Genomic DNA, 22,037 nt, shown 5'->3' on the forward strand with positions numbered 1-22,037 from the left:
GCACCCCCAGCCCCGAGCCCCCTCCCGCACCCTAACTCCTGGCCAGACCCTGCACCCCAACCCCCAGCCCGCTCCTGCACCCTAACACCCTCCCAGACCCTGCACCCCCAGCCCCAAGCCCCCTCCCACACCCTAACTCCTGGCCAGCCCCTGCACCCCCAGCCCCCTCCCGCACCCTAACTCCCTCCCAGCCCCTGCACTCCCAGCCCCGAGCCCCCTCCCGCACCCTAACACCCTCCCAGACCCTGCACCCCCAGCCCCAAGCCCCCTCCCACACCCTAACTCCTGGCCAGCCCCTGCACCCCCAGCCCCCTCCCGCACCCTAACTCCCTCCCAGCCCCTGCACTCCCAGCCCCAAGCCCCCTCCCACACCCTAACTCCCTCCCAGCCCCTGCACCCCCAGCCCCGAGCCCCCTCCCACACCCTAACTCCTGGCCAGACCCTGCACCCCAACCCCCAGCCCGCTCCTGCACCCTAACACCCTCCCAGACCCTGCACCCCCAGCCCCCTCCCACACCCTAACTCCTGGCCAGCCCCTGCACACCCAGCCCCCTCCCGCATCCTAACTCCCTCCCAGCCCCTGCACCCCCAGCCCCAAGCCCCCTCCCGCACCTTAACTCCCTCCCAGACCCTGCACCCCCAGCCCCAAGCCCCCTCCCGCACCTTAACTGCCTCCCAGACCCTGCACCCGCAGCCCCGAGCCACCTCCCGCACCCTAACTCCTGGCCAGACCCTGCACCCCAACCCCCAGCCCGCTCCTGCACCCTAACACCCTCCCAGCCCCTGCACCCCCAGCCCCCTCCCACACCCTAACTCCTGGCCAGACCCTGCACACCCAGCCCCGAGCCCCCTCCCGCATCCTAACTCCTGGCCAGCCCCTGCACCCCCAGCCCCCTCCCGCACCCTAACTCCCTCCCAGCCCCTGCACCCGCAGCCCCGAGCCACCTCCCGCACCTTAACTCCCTCCCAGACCCTGCACCCCCAGCCCCAAGCCCCCTCCCGCATCCTAACTCCCTCCCAGCCCCTGCACCCCCAGCCCCGAGCCCCCTCCCGCACCCTAACTCCTGGCCAGACCCTGCACCCCAACCCCAGCCCGCTCCTGCACCCTAACACCCTCCCAGACCCTGCACCCCCAGCCCCAAGCCCCCTCCCACACCCTAACTCCTGGCCAGCCCCTGCACCCCCAGCCCCCTCCCGCACCCTAACTCCCTCCCAGCCCCTGCACTCCCAGCCCCGAGCCCCCTCCCGCACCCTAACACCCTCCCAGACCCTGCACCCCCAGCCCCAAGCCCCCTCCCACATCCTAACTCCTGGCCAGACCCTGCACCCCAACCCCCAGCCCGCTCCTGCACCCTAACACCCTCCCAGACCCTGCACCCCCAGCCCCCTCCCGCACCCTAACTCCTGGCCAGCCCCTGCACACCCAGCCCCCTCCCGCATCCTAACTCCCTCCCAGCCCCTGCACCCCCAGCCCCAAGCCCCCTCCCGCACCTTAACTCCCTCCCAGACCCTGCACCCCAGCCCCAAGCCCCCTCCCGCACCTTAACTGCCTCCCAGACCCTGCACCCGCAGCCCCGAGCCACCTCCCGCACCCTAACTCCTGGCCAGACCCTGCACCCCAACCCCCAGCCCGCTCCCGCACCCTAACTCCCTCCCAGCCCCTGCACCCGCAGCCCCAAGCCCCCTCCCACACCCTAACTCCCTCCCAGCCCCTGCACCCCCAGCCCCAAGCCCCCTCCCGCACCTTAACTCCCTCCCAGCCCCTGCACCCGCAGCCCCAAGCCCCCTCCCGCACCTTAACTCCCTCCCAGCCCCTGCACCCCCAGCCCCAAGCCCCCTCCCGCACCTTAACTCCCTCCCAGCCCCTGCACCCCCAGCCCCAAGCCCCCTCCCGCACCCTAACTCCCTCCCAGCCCCTGCACCCCAACCCCCAGCCCGCTCCCACACCCTAACTCCCTCCCAGCCCCTGCACTCCCAGCCCCAAGCCCCCTCCCACACCCTAACTCCCTCCCAGCCCCTGCACCCCCAGCCCCAAGCCCCCTCCCGCACCTTAACTCCCTCCCAGCCCCTGCACCCCCAGCCCCAAGCCCCCTCCCGCACCCTAACTCCCTCCCAGCCCCTGCACCCCAACCCCCAGCCCGCTCCCACACCCTAACTCCCTCCCAGCCCCTGCACTCCCAGCCCCAAGCCCCCTCCCACACCCTAACTCCCTCCCAGCCCCTGCACCCCCAGCCCCAAGCCCCCTCCCACACCCTAACTCCCTCCCAGCCCCTGCACCCCCAGCCCCAAGCCCCCTCCCGCACCTTAACTCCCTCCCAGCCCCTGCACCCCCAGCCCCAAGCCCCCTCCCGCACCCTAACTCCCTCCCAGCCCCTGCACCCCAACCCCCAGCCCGCTCCCACACCCTAACTCCCTCCCAGCCCCTGCACCCCCAGCCCCAAGCCCCCTCCCACACCCTAACTCCCCCCCAGCCCCTGCACACCCAGCCCCGAGCCCCCTCCCACACCCTAACTCCCTCCCAGACCCTGCACTCCCAGCCCCTGCACCCCCAGCCCCAAGCCCCCTCCCACACCCTAACTCCCCCCCAGCCCCTGCACTCCCAGCCCCAAGCCCCCTCCCACACCCTAACTCCCCCCCAGCCCCTGCACACCCAGCCCCGAGCCCCCTCCCACACCCTAACTCCCTCCCAGACCCTGCACTCCCAGCCCCTGCACCCCCAGCCCCAAGCCCCCTCCCGCACCCTAACTCCCCCCCAGCCCCTGCACACCCAGCCCCGAGCCCCCTCCCACACCCTAACTCCCCCCCAGCCCCTGCACCCCCAGCCCCGAGCCCCCTCCCGCACCCTAACTCCCTCCCAGCCCCTGCACCCCCAGCCCCGAGCCCCCTCCCGCACCCTAACTCCCTCCCAGCCCCTGCACCCCCAGCCCCGAGCCCCCTCCCACACCCTAACTCCCCCCCAGCCCCTGCACCCCCAGCCCCAAGCCCCCTCCCGCACCTTAACTCCCTCCCAGACCCTGCACCCCAGCCCCAAGCCCCCTCCCGCACCTTAACTGCCTCCCAGACCCTGCACCCGCAGCCCCGAGCCACCTCCCGCACCCTAACTCCTGGCCAGACCCTGCACCCCAACCCCCAGCCCGCTCCCGCACCCTAACTCCCTCCCAGCCCCTGCACCCGCAGCCCCAAGCCCCCTCCCACACCCTAACTCCCTCCCAGCCCCTGCACCCCCAGCCCCAAGCCCCCTCCCGCACCTTAACTCCCTCCCAGCCCCTGCACCCGCAGCCCCAAGCCCCCTCCCGCACCTTAACTCCCTCCCAGCCCCTGCACCCCCAGCCCCAAGCCCCCTCCCGCACCTTAACTCCCTCCCAGCCCCTGCACCCCCAGCCCCAAGCCCCCTCCCGCACCCTAACTCCCTCCCAGCCCCTGCACCCCAACCCCCAGCCCGCTCCCACACCCTAACTCCCTCCCAGCCCCTGCACTCCCAGCCCCAAGCCCCCTCCCACACCCTAACTCCCTCCCAGCCCCTGCACCCCCAGCCCCAAGCCCCCTCCCGCACCTTAACTCCCTCCCAGCCCCTGCACCCCCAGCCCCAAGCCCCCTCCCGCACCCTAACTCCCTCCCAGCCCCTGCACCCCAACCCCCAGCCCGCTCCCACACCCTAACTCCCTCCCAGCCCCTGCACTCCCAGCCCCAAGCCCCCTCCCACACCCTAACTCCCTCCCAGCCCCTGCACCCCCAGCCCCAAGCCCCCTCCCACACCCTAACTCCCTCCCAGCCCCTGCACCCCCAGCCCCAAGCCCCCTCCCGCACCTTAACTCCCTCCCAGCCCCTGCACCCCCAGCCCCAAGCCCCCTCCCGCACCCTAACTCCCTCCCAGCCCCTGCACCCCAACCCCCAGCCCGCTCCCACACCCTAACTCCCTCCCAGCCCCTGCACCCCCAGCCCCAAGCCCCCTCCCACACCCTAACTCCCCCCCAGCCCCTGCACACCCAGCCCCGAGCCCCCTCCCACACCCTAACTCCCTCCCAGACCCTGCACTCCCAGCCCCTGCACCCCCAGCCCCAAGCCCCCTCCCACACCCTAACTCCCCCCCAGCCCCTGCACTCCCAGCCCCAAGCCCCCTCCCACACCCTAACTCCCCCCCAGCCCCTGCACACCCAGCCCCGAGCCCCCTCCCACACCCTAACTCCCTCCCAGACCCTGCACTCCCAGCCCCTGCACCCCCAGCCCCAAGCCCCCTCCCGCACCCTAACTCCCCCCCAGCCCCTGCACACCCAGCCCCGAGCCCCCTCCCACACCCTAACTCCCCCCCAGCCCCTGCACCCCCAGCCCCGAGCCCCCTCCCGCACCCTAACTCCCTCCCAGCCCCTGCACCCCCAGCCCCGAGCCCCCTCCCGCACCCTAACTCCCTCCCAGCCCCTGCACCCCCAGCCCCGAGCCCCCTCCCACACCCTAACTCCCCCCCAGCCCCTGCACCCCCAGCCCCGAGCCCCCTCCCACAGCCTAACTCCCCCCCAGCCCCTGCACCCCCAGCCCCGAGCCCCCTCCCACACCCTAACTCCCCCCCAGCCCCTGCACCCCCATGTTTTATAAAGGGCTCTTATCCAAAGCACTTTACACTAGTTAGCTAATGGCACAAACCGTATTTGGAAAGATCATTACGTGGTTCGCCGAGCCCCCCAGCGATTTTCAAGTGGTCTGTGGAACAGTAAGTTAGACTAGAAAACCAATCAAGGTACCTCACTTTCTTTTCATTGACTTGCTGTTACTTACAGGAGGAGGAGGAAGGAAAAAAGAATGACAACCGGGGGCGGGGGGAGGTCAGAGAGAATGGTCGTTTTCTTGGCTGGGTCCCAAGGGGGGGCCCCAAAAATGAAGCTGGCGCCAGGGCCCCACAACCTCTAAATCGGCCACTGCGGGGCACTAGCAGAGCTAGGAGGGGGCTGTGGGTTGGGACCCCACAGCAGGAAGTCAACTGAGCCCCCCAAGTGCAGCCACTTACCAGGTCTCCAGAGGGCAGGTTGGGGGGCTGCTCCTGCAGGGGGGGGGCCCGGTCGCAATCCAGCTCCATGGCAATTTCCCGGCCCCTGTCTCCCGGCTCATTCTGTCTGAGAGGAGGGAGAATCTCACGGCCCCGCCTGGAGCCCCAGGGCCAGCCCCAGCCCCCAGCCCCCAACCCCACTGCACCCCCTCCCAGGGCCGGCCCCAGCCCCAACCCCACTGCAACCCCCCCCAGGGCCGGCCCCAGCCCCAACCCCACTGCAACCCCCCCCAGGGCCAGCCCCAGCCCCCAAACCCACTGCACCCCCCCAGGGCTTGCCCCGGCCCCCAACCCCACTTTGCCCCTCACAGCTGGCCCCAGGCCCCAACCCCACTGCACCTCCCCACAGCTGCCCCCCCGGGACCCCCCAGCCCTGTCAGAGACGGCCCCAGCCCCCAAACTTAATATGCCCCCCCCACAGCCAGCACCTCAGTACCCAGCCCTGCCAGGGTCACCCCCAACCCCATGTGCCCCCCCACAGGCGGCCCCTCCCTCCAGCACTTACCCTGTCCTGCCAGGCAAGCCCCAGGCTCCCACCCCCCACCCTGCCAGCTTCCTGTGCCCCACCCCAGCCGCATCAGGGTTTCCTGCACCCCCGCACCCTGACAAGCAAACCCATGCTCTGCCCGCCCACAGCCCCCCCCCAGGGCTCCCCCCCAACCAGTCCTCAGCCCCACCCCCAGGACTCCCCTTGCCCCTTGCCCCAGGAAGGGGAACCCCCCATTTCTCCCCAGACCAGGCCCAGCCCCTGAGCAGGCTGCCTGTGCACGGACCCTGCGAGCTGGGCCAGGGGGAGGCCCCGTGCCCCCCCACGCCCCCCAGAGGGGACAGGCCCCGTGTCCCCCCTCCCATACCCCGAGCACCCCCTTACTTGAGGCTGGTGCTGGTGTAGGAGAAGCCCACGAAGGGCAGGTGCACGCCCAGCGGGGAGCTCTCCAGCATGTCCGACAGCGTCTCCTGGGGGCGACACCGAGGGGGGCCCTGAACTGGGGGGACGCAGCTCCACCCCCATCCCCGGCAGGGCCTGCCCCATGTGCCCCACACAGCTCCAAACTCTGCTGCCCAAACGGCCCTGACACGCCCCCTGCCGACGCTGGGCCCTGCGCCCCACATCCCCCCAGCGCTGGGTCCTGCCCATGCTGGGCCCTGCCCCCCACGCCCTCTGCCCGCGCTGGGCCGGTTGCGTTAGCCATGCAAGCAAAAGCCAGACACGTGTGCAGGTGATTCCAGGCTCCATGTGGACATGCGAGAGGTGGGTGTGGGGGGGTGGGCGGGGCTGGTTTGAGGGGCGGGCAGGGGATGGCTGGGGAGCTGGCGGGCGGTAGGTGGGAAGGGTGAGTGGGAGGTGGGAGAGGCGGTGGATGGGGGCCTTAAGTGGGGGCTGGGGGACAGGGTGTGGATGGGGGTAGTAGGTAGGTGGGGGCTGGGGAGACGGGTGTGGATGGGGAGCAGTAAGTGGGGGCTGGTGGGCAGAGGGTGGATGGGGGCCAGTAGGTCGGGGCTGGGGGGCAGGGGGTGGATGGGGGTGTAGGTGGGGGCTGGGGGGCAGGGGGTGGATGGGGGCAGTAGGTAGTTGGGGGCTGGCGGGCAGAGGGTGGATGGGGGCCAGTAGGTAGGTAGGACTGGGGGGCAGGGGGACTGGGGGGCGGTAGGGGGGGGCTGGGGGGCAGGGGATGGGGGTTGGGGCAGGGTGTGGATGGGGGCAGTAGGTAGTTGGGGGCTGGCGGGCAGAGGGTGGATGGGGGCCAGTAGGTAGGTAGGACTGGGGGGCAGGGGGACTGGGGGGCGGTAGGGGGGGACTGGGGGGCAGGGGATGGGGGTTGGGGCAGGGTGTGGATGGGGGCAGTAGGTAGTTGGGGGCTCGGAGGAAGGGGGTGGATGGGGGGCAGTAGGTGGGGCTGGCGGGCAGAGGGTGGATGGGGGCCAGTAGGTGGGGACTGGGGGGGAGGGGGGCTGGTGGGCGGTAGGTGGGGACTGGGGGGCAGGGGGTGGATGGGGGGCAGTAGGTGGGGGCTGGGAGCAGGAGTGGATGGGGGTGGTAGGTGGGGGCTGGTGGGCTGGTGGACAGTAGGTGGGGGTCGGGGGCAGGGGGTGGATGGGGGCAGTAGTTGGGGGCTGGGGGGCAGGGGGTGGATGGGGGCGGTAGGTGGGGGCTGGGAGGCTGGGGGAAGTAGGTGGGGAGACTGGGGGGCAGACAGGGAAGCTCTATGTTGGCTCAGTTGGGAAAGGGACGGGGATGGCGCTGGGAGTTCATGTTATTTTGCCCCCCCCCCCCAGGGCAGGAGACGAGGGCAGATCTCAGCCTGCAGCAGGGCAAGGAACCCCCCTCCCTGGGGGCACCCAGGGTCTCCCCAGTCCCTGGCCTCACTTAGTGCAACCTCAGGGCTGCTCTAACTCGTGTTCTCCCTCTCTGTGCCCCCCCCCACCTCCCATCTGCCCCCTATGGGCCCTGGGGGGCAGGGAATAGCCCCAGCACAGGGGCTGGGAGCAGGACCCTTACGCCAGCTCCATGCCAGCCAGTGGGGGGATACTTGGGGGGCCCTTCCCCCCACTTTAGGGCCATTCTGCAGTGCCAGGGGGACTGAGCTGGCCAGAGATGTGGCACATGGCGATGCCAGGCCGAGCGCGCTGCACTCGGGCACGTCCCACCGTCGCACGCCCAGAGCGTCACCGGGACCAGCCCGAGTGACCCTGGGGGCAGCCCAAGGTGAGAGGGGGACGCAGCAGGGGGAGGAGGGCAGCCATGCGGGGCGCGGACGCGGGGTGGGGCTGAGAAATGAAAGGTCACGTACCCCGCCCCCGCTCACCATATCCGTCAGGCAGTCGTCCACCACGTCGAAGTTGGAGGTGTCGGTGGCGTTGGCGAACTCGGGGGCAAAGGGCGGGGTGAACGCCCGCAGCCCCTCCCAGTCCACACCGGCGAAGAAAGGGTGCTCCCGGAAGTCCCGCACCCCGTTCCGGCCCAGCCGCGTCTCCCGGGGACAGAGCAGCCCTTGGATCAGAGCCCGGGCGTCGTCTGGCACCTCCGGCGCCGAGAGCGGGAAGCGAAAGTGCTCCTGAAAGGCGGGAGGTGGGCGGCTCAGGGGAGCTGGGGGGGCAGACTGGGTGTGGAGCGGGGGGGCCAGGGGGGGCAGGTGGAGATGGGGAGAAATGAGGGTGCAAGGCACTGGGGCAGTGACGAGGGGCAGAGCACTGGGGGTGGAGATGGGGGGGCAGGACACTGGGGTGGAGACTGGGGGCGGGGTGCTGGGGCAGAGATGGGGGCAGGGCTGGGGCAGAGATGGGGGGCAGGGTGCCAAGGAAGAGATGGGGGCAGAGCACCAGGGGCAGAGCACCAGGGGCAGAGATGGGGGGCAGGGTACTGGGGCAGTGATGAGGGGCAGGGCGCTGGGGCAGAGATGGGGGCAGGGCTGGGGCAGAGATGGGGGGCAGAGCACCAGGGGTAGAGATGGGGGGCAGTGCTGGGGTGGAGATGGGGGCAGGGCACTGGGGCGGAGACAGGGGGCAGGGTTCTGTGGGGAGGCGAGGGGATGCCTGGCAGTGGGTGGGGACTAGAGGAGACTGTGCACTCTTCCTAGGGTCCCAGGTGCCGGTGCTGCCTCCCTGCCCCACTGCCCCCGCCAACCTTGAAGTGGATGATCTTGCCGTAGGTCTCAACGATGGAGTCGGCGAAGAAGGGCGTGTGCCCAAAGAACATCTCATAGGCGAAGACGCCCAGGGACCACCAGTCGCACTCGGTGCCGTACGAGTGGCTCCCATCCTCCACGGCCTGCAAGATCTCGGGGGACAGGTAATCGGGGGTCCCCACTGCCACCGACGAGCAGATCTGCCGGGTGGGGGGGGGGGAGAGGATTCAGCAGGTGGGGGGCACCATTTCGGACCCCTCCCTTGTCTTTGGTGCTGCAAGGCCCATGGCATGGCAGGGTCCCTTTGCCCTCCCCACACTGTCTGCTCCCTGCATAGAGATGCAGAGCTGCTTCGGCTGACTCACCCGGACTCCCGGACCAGCCGTGTCCTAGCTGCACAGTCCGGGAGCGTGGCAGGGTGAGGCAGAGCGAACTAGAGGCAGGGAGTGTGGACAGGGAGCCCCCCCACCCCAGCCGTAGCAGAGAGGGGTTTGCCAGTCGGCAGATCTCCGGCGGGAAGCTGCGTCGTTTGCCTCGGCGTTGTCGCCCGAGGCGGCCAGCGTGGGGGCGGGGGGCACTGAACTCACCGTGCCGTCCTCCCGGAGCTTGAGGCAGGAGCCGAAGTCCCCCAGGCGGATGTGCCCGCAACGGTCGAGCAGGATGTTGTCGGGTTTGATGTCTCTGGAGGGGGGCGGACAGAAAGAGACTGTTGGGGGGTGGGGGAGTTAGGGAGTCACCCCCTCACTCCCAGGTGACGTTCGCTTCCCCCAGCCCTGAGGGGAGCCCGGCAGCTTTGGGACAGGAAGTGGAGGACCATGCCCCCCCCCCCGGCCCCGAGAAGACATCGGGGGCCCAAGCTGCCACGTAGCCAGGACGCCGGGAGAACATTTCAGCTCCTGCCAACAACGTCTCAGGCGTGTGAATTCTGCCAATGGCACGTTCAGCAGCACGGCGCCCCCTAGTGCCAGGCTGGGGCACCACTGAACGAGGGGAGAGTGTTCCCTAGTGAGCCCTGCTCCCTGCAGGACTGCGCCCCCTAGTGCCAGGTTGGGATCCCACTGCCCGAGGGGAGCGCGCCCCCTCCTGTGGCTTCACCCCACTCCCTGCAGCACAGCGCCCCCTAGTGCCAGGCTGGGGCACCACTGACCGAGAGGAGAGCACCCCTTCCTGTGCCTTCACCCCACTCCCTGCAGCACAGCGCCCCCTAGTGCCAGGCTGGGACCTCACTGACCGAGGGGAGCGCGCCCCCTCCTGTGCCTTCACCCCACTCCCTGCAGGACTGCACCCCCTAGTGCCAGGCTGGGGCACCACTGACCGAGGGGAGAGCGCCCCCTCCTGTGCCTTCACCCCACTCCCTGCAGCACAGCGCCCCCTAGTGCCAGGCTGGGGCACCACTGACCGAGGGGAGAGCGCCCCCTCCTGTGCCTTCACCCCACTCCCTGCAGCACAGCGCCCCCTAGTGCCAGGCTGGGGCACCACTGACCGAGGGGAGCACGCCCCCTCCTGTGCCTTCACCCCACTCCCTGCAGCACAGCGCCCCCTAGTGCCAGGCTGGCGAGAGCGCCACCTCACTCTGCCCTCCCTCCCCGCGGGTTCTGCCCGGAGGTTTCCCATCCCGGGCCAGGCCCATGTACCAAGGTCCCTGCAGGAAGCCAGGGGCCCAGACGCTCCCCTTCAACCAGCGTTAACGCAGGGTCCTCCCCAAACCCAGGGCCCGGGTCTCGCTCCCCGGTCATCTCCTCCAGCTGGCCTAGAATCCGCCTGTCTGTCTGTCCGTCCGTCCACCCCGTCTATCTGTCCATCCATTGCTCCATCCCCCATTCCCATCTCTCCAGCGCTCCTCCCTCAATTCTCACCCTCCCCGGGACCTTCCCCGGCCCTCTCGCCTGGCCCTGAACCTTCCCAGGCCTTGGGGGCTCATGTGATTTGGAGCTGGGCCCGGCCCAGATGAATCTGAATCTAGGACAGTGTTTATGGTTGTTCTGGCTCAGGCAGGCGCGTCCAGGGGCAGAGCCAGCATCACAGGCTCTGGGGGTGGGCAGGGGACAGGGGTGGTTGCGAAAGCCAAGAAATCCGACCTCGTTTGGTACCCTGGGACACTGCCTGGCTGGCCGGGGCCCTGTGCAGCGCACGGGGGAACGAGAGGGCGTCTGGGAGCTCTGAGCGCCCACGTGCTCCGGCCCTGGGGGCTGCAGGTTGGGGAGCAAAGGGCTGATCTGATGCTCTGTTCCGACAATTAGCAGCCCCCCGGGGTAAGGGGCAGGGGGTGTCTGGCTGGGGAAGGGGGCCAGGGGAGGCAGGCGGTATCTGCCTGGGGAAGGGGGGCTGGGGGGAGGCAGGGAGTGTCTGGCTGGAGAAGAGGGGCTGGGGGGAGGCAGGGAGTGTCTGGCTAGAGAAGAGGGCTGGGGGGCAGCAGGGGGTGTCTGGCTGGAGAAGGGGGTGTCTGGCTGGCAAATGGGGCTGGGGGAGGCAGGGGGTGTCTGGCTGGAAATGGGGGCCAGGGGAGGGAGGGGGTGTCTGACTGGAAAAGGCAGTTGGGAGAGGCAGGGGATGTCTGGCTGGAGAAGGGGGCCGGGGGAGTCAGGGGGTGTCTGTCTGGAAAAGGGGGCTGGGGGAGGGAGGGGGTGTCTGACTGGAAAAGGCAGTTGGGAGAGGCAGGGGATGTCTGCCTGGGGAAGGGGGCTGGGGGGAGGGAGGGGGTGTCTGGCTGGAGAAGGGGAGCTGGGAGAGGCAGGGGATGTCTGCCTGGGGAAGGGGGCTGGGGGGAGGGAGGGGGTGTCTGGCTGGAGAAGGGGGGCCAGGGGGAGGCAGGAGATGTCTGCCTGGGGAAGGGGGGCGGGGGGTGACAGGGGGTGTCTGGCTGGAGAAGGGGGGCCGGGGGGAGGCAGGGGATGTCTGCCTGGGGAAGGGGGTCGGGGGGAGGCAGGAGATGTCTGGCTGGAGAAGGGGGGCCGGGGAGAGGCAGGGGGTGTCTGGCTGGAGAAGGGGGGCCGGGGGGAGGCGGGGGGTGTCTGGCTGGAGAAGGGGGGCCAGGGGGAGGCAGGAGATGTCTGGCTGGAGAAGAGGGCCGGGGAGAGGCAGGGGGTGTCTGGCTGGAGAAGAGGGCTGGGGGGAGGCAGGGGGTGTCTGGCTGGAGAAGAGGGCCGGGGAGAGGCAGGGGGTGTCTGGCTGGAGAAGAGGGCCGGGGAGAGGCAGGGGATGTCTGGCTGGAGAAGGGGGCCAGGGACCTGTCTGCCTGATGCTCTAGACCAGTGGTCTCCCAAGTGGGGTGCGCGCACCCCAGCGGGTGCACAAGAGGATTCTTGTGGGTGCATGGCAGGAGGAACGCTTTTTTTTTTTTTTGCTTCGGCAGTTCGAGTTGGAGTCCGAGTTTGTTTGTTTGGGTTTTTTTGCTTCGGCGCGGCAGGGGGTGCGTGCTCAGAATTTTTTTATGGATAGGGGTACGCGATCAAAAAAGTTTGGAGACCACTGCTCTAGGAACTCGGCCCCTGGCCAGATCCCCGGATCTCACCGCGGGTCAGCCCCAGCTCAGATCCAAGGGGCCGCACTCTGATGCCCCCTCCCCCAGCGCTGGCTGCCCCCTCTGCTCGCAGGGCTCCTCCTGCCCTCCGGGGGTGCGCTACCTGTGCACGTAGCCCAGGCGGTGGATGGAGTCGATGGCCATCACCATCTCGGCCAGGTAGAAGCGGGCCATGTCCAGGGGGATGCGGTCCCCGAATTTGCTCAGCAGCGTCAGGAGGTCGCCCCCCACGTAGTACTCCATCACCAGGTACTGCGGGAGCGGAGACGAGGCGTGACAGCGCCCCCGACAGGCCATCTTCGAGGGCAGCCCCCCACCGGGGCCAGAGCACCAGGGGAGAGACTGCCCTTGGGATGACCAGCACCCGCTGTGTTAGCTACACTAGACCCCATAGCCCTCCCTGAACTGGGGATAGAACCCAGGAGTCCGGGCTCCCACCCCCCCTGCCCCGGCCCCAGCTGTAATCTCACAGCTGGTGGCGGGAGGTCTGGAAGATGTCTCATTCATAACATCCCATGTCGGGGCATTCTGTCCCCTATAGACATGTCAGGCTATAGGGTCTACAGGGCCCAGAGTGGCTGGCCCCCAGTGTGTGTCCCCTCTCGAAATCTCAGGCTATAGGGTCCATAAAGATCACAGGCCAGGTCTCTATATGGTCTGGAGTGGCTGTGGAGACCCCAGGCTCTCAGGTCTATAGGGTTTGGAGTGACCCGTCCCTAGGCAGATGGTCTGTGAAGGGGGCAGGGTGGGAAGTGCTGGCGATGTGCCCTGCCCCCCCAGTGTGCCCCCTGCCCCCCGCCTGCGGTGCCCGGCGCCGGCTGCTCACCAAGTAGTTCTCGTCCTGGAAGGCGAAGTGCAGCTGGGTGATCCAGCGCTTGTCTCCGTTCACCAGCACGTCCCGCTCCTCACGGAAACAGGACACCTGCCCCCCCGGGAGAGACGCTGAGCCCGGCTGGGTGTGGGAGGGGGCCACCAGGGCCCAGGGGATAGGGGGTGAGAGGGGCCGGCCAGGCTGGGGGACGGTCTGGGACCCACGACAGGGCCCCCAGTTCCTTGGGACCCCACAGCGCAGCTAGGGGCAGTTGGGCGGGGATAACAGAGCTGGGGAGAGCCCTGCCACGGGCGGGGGGTGGGTGGGTTGCAGAGATGGGGCAATGCCATGGGGAGGGGTGTGCAGAGAGAGGCTCAGGCCAGCATCACAGGGGGTGTTTGTGTTGCTAGTTGGGGCGATGCCCTGGAGGACGGGGGTGGCTAGAAGGGGCCATGCCATGGGGGGAGGGAGGTGGGAGAGGGGGCAGTGCCAAGGGGTGGAGAGATCGGACACTTCTACAGCGGGTGGGGACATAGGGCTCGGACAGGGCAGGATCCCAGCAGCGATCGTACCAGGGCCAAATACTGCACCTGTTGGAAATTGCCCTGGTCATGGTGCTGGGTTACAGGGGCAATGCCGGAGGGGGCAGAGCAGGCAGATGGGGCAATTCAGAGGCTCTTACCCTGCAGGCCCAGACACAGGGCAGGCCCCGGGGTGGAGGGCAGAGGGGCCTCTGGACAGAGTGGGGGTGGGAGTTATTGCTGGGGGGGCAGACAGATGAAGACACTGTCCAGAAGGAATTAGCAATAGGGCATGCCATGGGTGGGGGATGACAGCTGGGTCGTGCTGTAGTGGGGGGCAGAGATGGGGCACGCCATGGGTGGTGTGTGGCAGCTGAGTTGTGGCAGGGGTGGGCACGGACAGGGCATGCCATGGATGGGGGGTGGCAGCTGGGTCGTGCTGTGGAGCAGGGATAGGGCTGCCATGGGTGGGAGATGACAACTGGGCCATGCTGTGGTGGGGGGCAGAGATGGGGCACGCCATGGGTGGTGTGTGGCAGCTGAGTTGTGGCAGGGGTGGGCACGGACAGGGTATGCCATGGATGGGGGGTGGCAGCTGGGCCGTGCCATGGTGGGGGCAGGAATGGGGCATTGCCATGGGCGGGTGTGGGTGTCTGAGCCATGCCATGGGGGGCAGGTAGGGGTTGTGGTAATGTTCCAACCCAGGGTGGCCACGGATGGGCACCAGGGAGAGGCACTGGAAAGGGGGCATCTGGACCTTCAGGGAAGCCCAAGGCCCGTTTGGGAGGAGCCCCCAGCACCCAGTGCCCCCCAGCGTCTCGCGCCTCCGACTCACCTCGCCCCGCTTCAGCATGTCCCACTTGTTCATGATCTTCATGGCGTATACCTGCGACGTCCTCTTCATCTTCACCACCGCCACCTGTCAGAGGGGGGGGACGACACGGTCCGTGGCTGGCACAGAGACACCCCAGCGGGAGGGGGCAGGCTGGCTGTCTCAGTGCAGCTCCCAGCAGGAACAGAGCCCCACCCCCACCCCGGCGCCAGCATCCACAGCCTGGGATGGGCCGGTCACAGAGCCGGAATAACGCCCCTCTAGGAATCCAGGGTAGGGTTGGGGTGCAGTGGGGGGTTGGGGGCTGCAGTGCCACCTCCCTGGGGGGCAGGGAGCGAGCAGGGCAGAACCTGCCAGCTCTGGGGGGAAGGTTATGAAGTGGGTCACTGGTGGGAAATGGGGCTCCCCCTTACCAATCGGCCAGAGGGGCACTGGCCACCCCACGCTGCCCAAGCTGTAGGGCAGAGACGACACCGCTGGGTTCTGCAGCACTTGGTCCCTCTCCAACCCAGCACACCTGGGGATTGAACCCTCATCCTTAGCGGGAGGGACAGGCCCTGATGCCAAGGCTAGACCTTCCTCCCTGGAGTGGGCAGGCCAATGGGCCAGCTAGGCCAGTATCTTGACCCTGAAAGTGGCCACTGCCAGAGGCCAGGGAATGACCAGAACAGGGCAATTACCGAGTGATCCATCCCCTGTCGTCCAGTCCCAGCACCCGGCAGTCAGAAGCTTAGGGACACCTGCCCGTTTTGGCTAATTGATGGACCTATCCTCCAGGAATGTCTCGCATTCCTTTCTGAACCCACTTGTACTTTTGACTTCCACAGTATCCCCCAGCAGTGAGTTCCACAGGTTGAGTGAATTACTCCTTCCTTTTGTGTATTACTGACAGTTAGAGCTGGACAAACTTTTCCACCCCAAACCATTTTTTCTGTGAAAAAATGCAGATTGGAGAACTCCAGGACACACCGTGCATTTGTGTCGCCGAAGAGTTTCAGGTGGCGGGGCGGGAGTGGACACTAAAAACAAAAATACCAGGAAAAAAAGGGAAATCAAAAGGTTTCGTTCCATCATTTCCAAGACCAAGCGTTTCCCGCGGAAGCGACTTTACGTGCCCCATGGTCCTTTTCTTTCATTTCGGTTTTTAAACTTCAAAAAAGCTCAGAACCATTTTTGTTTTTTAACTTTGCAAGTCACCCAAAATTGCATTTTCGGCTTGATACAAAACCATTTTTTCTGGCTCCTTTGGGCTGGTCAGCGAATGAATAAGGGCAGCTCTCCTGCGGCTCCCTGGGGCAGCCCTCCGCACCCCGCCGGGGGCTGGCAGCGGGGGGGCCCGGGGCAGGGGCTGTGTTGACGCAGCCGGACACATGGCAGCTGCGACCTCCCCCCATGCACAAGGTCAGCGCCGGGATCCCCACGGGAAAGTGCTGGCCCGGCTGCCCGGCCCGCGGCCCCTTCTCACCTCGCTGAACGCGCCGCGCCCGATCACCTTCAGGATCTCAAAGTCGTCTCGCTGCAGCTGCAGCTGCTTGAGTCGGGTGGTCACCGGCTCGGCTGGGGGGGCACAGGAGGGACACGGGTCAATAAAGCTATTGCGGGGGGCGGGGAGTCACACCGCAGTTGGCCCCTTCTGCCTTCCTCACCACCCGGAAGCCATCGGCCCCGTGCGCCCCCCTCACCTGCCCCCCACAGCCCTCGGTTCTCCACTCCTCCATCCCCCTCACAGCCAGCCCTGTGCACCCCCCTCACCCGCCCCCCACAGCCATTGGTCCTGCACCTCCCCAGCCCCCCCACAATCAGCCCTGTGCACCCCCCTCACCCGCCCCCCACAGCCCTCGGTTCTGCACACCCACATCCCCCACACAGCCAGCCCTGTGCGCCCTCCTCACCCACCCCCCGCAGCCCTCGGTTCTCCACTCCTCCATCCCCCCCACAATCAGCCCTGTGCACCCCCTCACCTGCCCCCCACAGCCCTCGGTTCTGCACACCCACATCCCCCACACAGCCAGTCCTGTGCGCCCCCCTCACCCGCCCCCCACAGCCATTGTTCCTGCACCTCCCCATCCCCCCCCACAGCCAGCCCTGTGCACTCCCCTCACCCACCCCCCAACAGCCCTTGGTCCTGCACACCCCCATCCCCCTCACAGACAGCCCTGTGCAGCCCCCTTACCCACCCCCCACAGCCCTCGGATCTGCACACCCCCATCCCCCCCACAGCCAGCCCTGTGCACCCTCCTTACCCACCCCCCACAGCCCTCAGATCTGCACACCCCCATCCACCCCACAGCCAGCCCTGTGGACCCCCCTTACCCACCCCCCCAAAGCCCTCAGATCTGCACACCCCCATCCCCCCCACAGCCAGCCCTGTGCACCCCCCTCACCCGCCCCCCACAGCCCTCAGTTCTGCATCTCCCTATCCTCCACACAGCCCCCACTCTCCCCACAGCCAGCCCTGTGGGGAGGGTAGAATGGGGCCCTGGCACTCACAGGGGTTCCCCATCCATGCACACCCCTTCTGGGGGTCCCCCCTGAGGTTCCCCTCTCAGGCCCCTCAGTCTCCGGCGGCTAATTGCTTGGTACTGAATGCAGGCCGGGCTTGGGTGCTGGGGAGTAAAGTCTTTCTCATGCGCCTCTCTCAGCCCCAGCCTTCTCAATACGCGCCTGCATCGAGTGCTTTCCTTTCTCCAGGGTCTCCTGCCCTGCCAGAGCCCCAAGCGCTCCCGCAATGCAGCCACCTCTGGGGCAGGACGCAGCAGCTGTGTTAAACGCTCACGCTGCGACGCTGCGCAGCAATTCAGCACGAGGCATGACGGAGAAGCCGGCGCAACCCTGAGAATGTGTCAAGTCACAGCAAAAAAAAAAGGTGGGTTTCTTCGCCCAGCTAGCTAGCGCCACGTGAAATCCTAGAGGAGGCAAAGCAAAGGTAGTTTTTACCTGGCTGGCCTGGACGGAAAGTAGCCATGTCCTTTCCACCCAGAACGGCCTCTGCTGGCTGCCTCCAGGGAAAAGCCACAGCACAAACTGGACATGCCACCAGGGCTCTGCGTGCGCGCGTGGGGGTGAAATCCGGGCTGCCGCCGGGGCAAGGGTAGCACCATGGGCCGTGGTGCCATCTAGGCGCGGTGCAGACAGTCCCCAGGCCCAGGGCAGCGGGGCTCCAAAGTGCATCGGCTGCTGGTCCCAGGCCCTAGCCAGCGATTCCTATCCACACCCCGTTCCCCGGCCGTTCTGCTGCGGGAGAGGTTCCCAGTCATTTTTCACCAGGGTCAGTGACAACACCAGGGGCCTGGAGCCCCGGCAGCCAGAAACAACAGACGGTTTTACCCCACATTCGCTAACACCCGAGTGCGGACAAGGCAGTTTGGTTCACACACATTAGCCGGCCGCGGGAAACACGACGGGGTCTGTCTACACTGCAGTGGCAGCCCTGGGCTAGTGGAACTGGAGTGAGCAGACGCCGGGTTTGTTACCCTAGGGCTTGAGCGTCGACACCCGTTGGTAACCCCTGGTTAGGAAGTGTCGAACCCGGGGCCCAACCTGGGGCTGCAGCATCTACACTGCCGTAGGCTGGCCCGAGCCCCACCACCAATATCCCACAATTCCTAGCATCCTCCCAAAATGGGGCCGCTCTAGCTCTTTGTGGTGCAGGGTAGGAAAACTTGACTGCCCAGAGACAGTCCGCCGGTGGGATTGTGGGATACTTTTGGTGGACTCCCAGCACACACGTCCAGCGGGGCTGAGTCTACACTGCAGAGCAACAGGACTCGAACCCTGGGTCCTGGCGTGACTCAGGCTTGGACACTCTGCCCTGGAGGGTCCTGGGAGGCTGGATCCGAGTCCTGGGTTAGCACAGTTTGTGTGTAGATGGAAGGTGGTTTAGTGTGGAGCCTGAGTTCGAATCCCGGGCTCAAGGGGCAGTGTAGACCTCCCCGGGGAGGGGAGCCTGGAGCAGCTAACGCGTGGGAAAATTACAAGCTACCCTTGTCCGTGCAAAGATTTTACCGTGCGTTCAAAAAAGCCCCTTTGTCCTAGTGTGGACGCAGCGCTGGAAATGGCACTGAACTGGATGCAGTAATAACACCGGATCTACCTGGGGCTCCATTGACTCCGGTATCCTGCCTCCAAAACACACACAAATCAACCCAGAGCTCTGTCTTGGCCAATATCCTGCCTCCAACCACACAGGGCTCCATTGACTGTGGTATCCCACCTCCAGCGGTGGCCAAGCGAAGGTCTCACCCGTGCATTCCCCTGCCGGCTGCGCGGTGCTATTCCATGGGAGCAGTGGCCTTCCTGACCCTGCTGGTGAGCAGCTCCCAGCTGAAGCATGAGGATGGGGAGTGCTGGTGCTTTTATCCCACCCGCAACTGCTGCTGGCCCCCAGAGCAGGGCTGCAAGGGGGTCCCGGGAGATCCCGACCGAGGCTTATACCAGCCACCCCACGTCCTCTGCTTCCCACGTCCGCCCTGGGGCCTGTCCCTGCCAGCCCAGGACGTAGGACCTCTGCGTTGTCCCGCCGTGTCTCGCCTGTAGCCCCGCAGGGTGCGATCGGGGCGGGAGACATCCGGGAGGAGGCCAACTGCGGTGGGACCTCGCGGCACTGATCCAACAGCCCATCGTGTGGCTGGGCTCGTCGTCTTCTGGATGGAAAACGGAGCCGCTGACATTTCCAACTGGATAACGATAGCCCTGGCCGAAATCTATCGTCTCCTTAAACTTCTGCTGTTTGTTAGCTATGTCCCCTCCGCTTCTGTGCTGCGTCGTGGACAGCTGCTGCGTCCCACCCCAGAGGTGGCTGCCTTTTGGTGGTGGGGCGAAAGGAATCGAGGTGAGAAAAGATTATTAGGAAGCACACGCCTGGCCTCTATTCTCAAAAGAGCGTGTAAGCTGAGGGGTCAGGTCTGTTTGCTCGTTGAAGAGGGGATGGTGAGTTAGCATCTGTCAGTACGAGGGGAGGGCTCCAGGCCCGGAGAGGAAGGCAAGCAGCCGTCACGCACGCAAAGTCCCTTGCCTACCATCACCAGGACTTCTGAGGCCGAGCTGGGACCAGACCTCCCACCTCCTGGCTCGTAGCCATGGGCGTTAGCTCCTTGAGTCTCTCACTGTAGGGCAGGTTTTCTAATGCTTCGATCATTCGCACGGCTCTTGTCTGACCCCTCTGCAATTTATCAACACCCTTGAATTGTGGGCACCGGAGCTGGACCAGGATTGCAGCAGCGGTCGCACCTGGGCCCAGCCCAGAGGGAAAATCGCCTCTCTGCTCCTCCGCAAGACGCCCCTGCGGGTGCGTTAGCCTCTTCGGCCCTGGCATCGCACCGGGAGCTCGTGTTCTGCTGATCGTTCCCCCCCCCCCGTCCTGTGAGCACGGCCCCCAGTCTTTGTTCCCAGACGTTTGGCCGCGTTAAAACGCTCCGTGTCCATGACCGGTCCCCTTCCTTCCGAGCTGCTGGAGGCTCCCCCGTCTCCGCCAGTCTCTCAGGGCGCCTGTCGCCGCAGCATCGAAACACGGGTGAGGCGCTAACGCCCCTGTGCAGCCAGCCTCACGTTCCCCAGGAGCGGCTGCTTTACTAAGAGGATAACGGCCAACTACTGCCGCTGGCTCGCATCCCGCGGAGGGGGAAGAGCACGGGAGAGTTGCCCTAACTCCCGCATGGGACCACAAACTCCCGCGGGGATAACGGCCATCGGGCAAGCGATGCAGGCCACTGTCTTCCTGGAGTAAGGATCTCCCTCCTCCCCCACCTCCCTGCAAGCAATTGGGGGCAGGAACCAGCCTGGGTCCTGCTCCCTTGGCCGAGACTACGGCCAATAACGACCCATTGCTCTAGGCCGAGCCCCCCACACCCAGACCTTAGCCGCAGCCCAGGGAGCAACTAATCCACCTGGGGCATGTCGGCTGCTTTAGCCCCAGATGGGGAAAGATGCTGGCAGGGCAAGCACTGAAAGACAAGGACAGGAGCTGTGTCCCAGCCCCCCACCAGAGCCCTCCCCCGCCCCTCTGGAGCCAGCAGGGGGAGAGATTTATCTGGGGCCGATAGGCGATGGATGAAGCTTAATGGTGTGTGTGGGGGGGGGATAGAGAGGGAGGGAAGAGACCACGCCAAAGGGGCAGGGTCCCGTGCATGGACGGGGCATATCACCCATGTCTCCACGCATAACCCGGCGAGCAAACGGGTCAGCCTGGGCTGAGTGGGGGGAGGGTCGGAGGGTGCTGGGGGGGGGGTGACTGGCTGGATGTTGGGGGCCATTAGCCCCTGGGCAGGTGGGGGCCCCTATGCTGCTAGTTCAATCACCTCAGGCCTGGGCTTGGCGGGGCGGGGGATGGCGGGTGCCTTAACCCGAGCGGAGGGGGGAGAAAGCGCGCTCCTAACAAGCTTTGGGGGGTGGTAACGATCGCTCGCTGCTAATGCTCGCCCGTGCTCCCTGTCCGCAGCTGGGACGAGAACCCAGGAGTCCGGACTTCCCCCTGCCCCATGCTCTAACCCCTAGACATCCTGAGCCGCAGTCCCCTCCTCCTGCCACGCAGGAAGCAAGGTCAGGGGGCCGAGGTGCCCTCAAGCCGGCCCTCGGCCGCCCGCCTTCGCCGCCAGACCATTCTTTGGACGCAGAAGTTTGAAAATAGCCCGAGGTCTGACCTGGGGCGGGGACCAGGGAGGGAGATGCAGCCAGGCGAGATCCAGCGCTAAATCCGTCCCCTTTGGCCGGGCAGCAGGCGGGGGGCCAGGTCGTGACAGTCTATTAATATCGGCGAGTGTAAACACCGCGGCGGGCAGGGAGGGGGCATTGTTTGGGGAAGTGGAATGGGGAGGGTCTGGCCCCCTGGCCACGCCTGGCACCGCGGGAGAGACAAGGAGCCAGGAGTTGTCTCCCTCTGGGGCCCTGCCCCGGGTGGGTAGGAATCCGGGCCGGAGCAGAACTCAGCGAGCTCAGAGCCCCGCTAAAACCCCTATAGCACACGCCCCGCCCTGCACGCCCCTCCACCCCCGCAGCGCCCCGAAGGCCCCTGCCACGCCACGCCCTGCACGCCCCTCCACCCTCGCAGCGCCCCGAAGGCCCCTGCCACGCCACGCCCTGCACGCCCCTCCACCCCCGCAGCGCCCCGAAGGCCCCTGCCACGCCCCGCCCTGCACGCCCCTCCACCCCCGCAGCGCCCCGAAGGCCCCTGCCACGCCCCGCCCTGCACGCCCCTCCACCCCCGCAGCGCCCCGAAGGCCCCTGCCACGCCCCGCCCTGCACGCCCCTCCACCCCCGCAGCGCCCCGAAGGCCCCTGCCACGCCCCGCCCTGCACGCCCCTCCACCCTCGCAGCGCCCCGAAGGCCCCTGCCACGCCCCGCCCTGCACGCCCCTCCACCCCCGCAGCGCCCCGAAGGCCCCTGCCACGCCCCGCCCTGCACGCCCCTCCACCCTCGCAGCGCCCCGAAGGCCCCTGTCCCTGCCACGCCCCAAATGCCCCTCCACCCCGGTACTCCCCAAATGCCCCTGCCATGCCCTGCACACCCCTCCTTCCCTGCAGCGCCCCAAAGACCCCTGTCCCTGCCACACCCCAAATGCCCCTACACCCCCACAGCACCCCGAATGCCCCTGCCACGCCACACCCCAAACGCCCCTCCACCCCCACAGCACCCCAAGGCCCCAGTCTCTGCCACGCCCCAAATGCCCCTCCACCCCCCGCAGTGCCCCGAATG

The 22,037-nt window shown here is 67.2% G+C and overlaps 1 protein-coding gene across 13 annotated transcripts in view; it reads right to left on the reverse strand.

The window, feature by feature from the left end:
* The window catches only part of DMPK (DM1 protein kinase), a 38,651-nt gene that overhangs the window by 8,331 nt on the left and 8,283 nt on the right, over nucleotides 1-22,037 (reverse strand). For 12 of the 13 annotated variants that reach the window (XM_054009722.1, XM_054009721.1, XM_054009719.1 and 9 more), the window contains exons 2-10: nucleotides 15,814-15,905; nucleotides 14,352-14,435; nucleotides 13,011-13,106; nucleotides 12,288-12,436; nucleotides 9,252-9,345; nucleotides 8,664-8,864; nucleotides 7,831-8,094; nucleotides 5,910-5,995; nucleotides 5,000-5,105 (exon numbers count right to left, since the gene is read on the reverse strand). In XM_054009722.1, the coding sequence (XP_053865697.1) occupies nucleotides 5,000-5,105; nucleotides 5,910-5,995; nucleotides 7,831-8,094; nucleotides 8,664-8,864; nucleotides 9,252-9,345; nucleotides 12,288-12,436; nucleotides 13,011-13,106; nucleotides 14,352-14,435; nucleotides 15,814-15,905 (1,172 nt within the window). The remainder of the gene's footprint in view (nucleotides 1-4,999; nucleotides 5,106-5,909; nucleotides 5,996-7,830; nucleotides 8,095-8,663; nucleotides 8,865-9,251; nucleotides 9,346-12,287; nucleotides 12,437-13,010; nucleotides 13,107-14,351; nucleotides 14,436-15,813; nucleotides 15,906-22,037) is intronic. The other variant, XM_054009720.1, reaches the window with a different exon arrangement.

This window comes from Malaclemys terrapin, chromosome 20, assembly GCF_027887155.1.
Source record: "Malaclemys terrapin pileata isolate rMalTer1 chromosome 20, rMalTer1.hap1, whole genome shotgun sequence".
NCBI lineage: Eukaryota > Metazoa > Chordata > Testudines > Emydidae > Malaclemys > Malaclemys terrapin.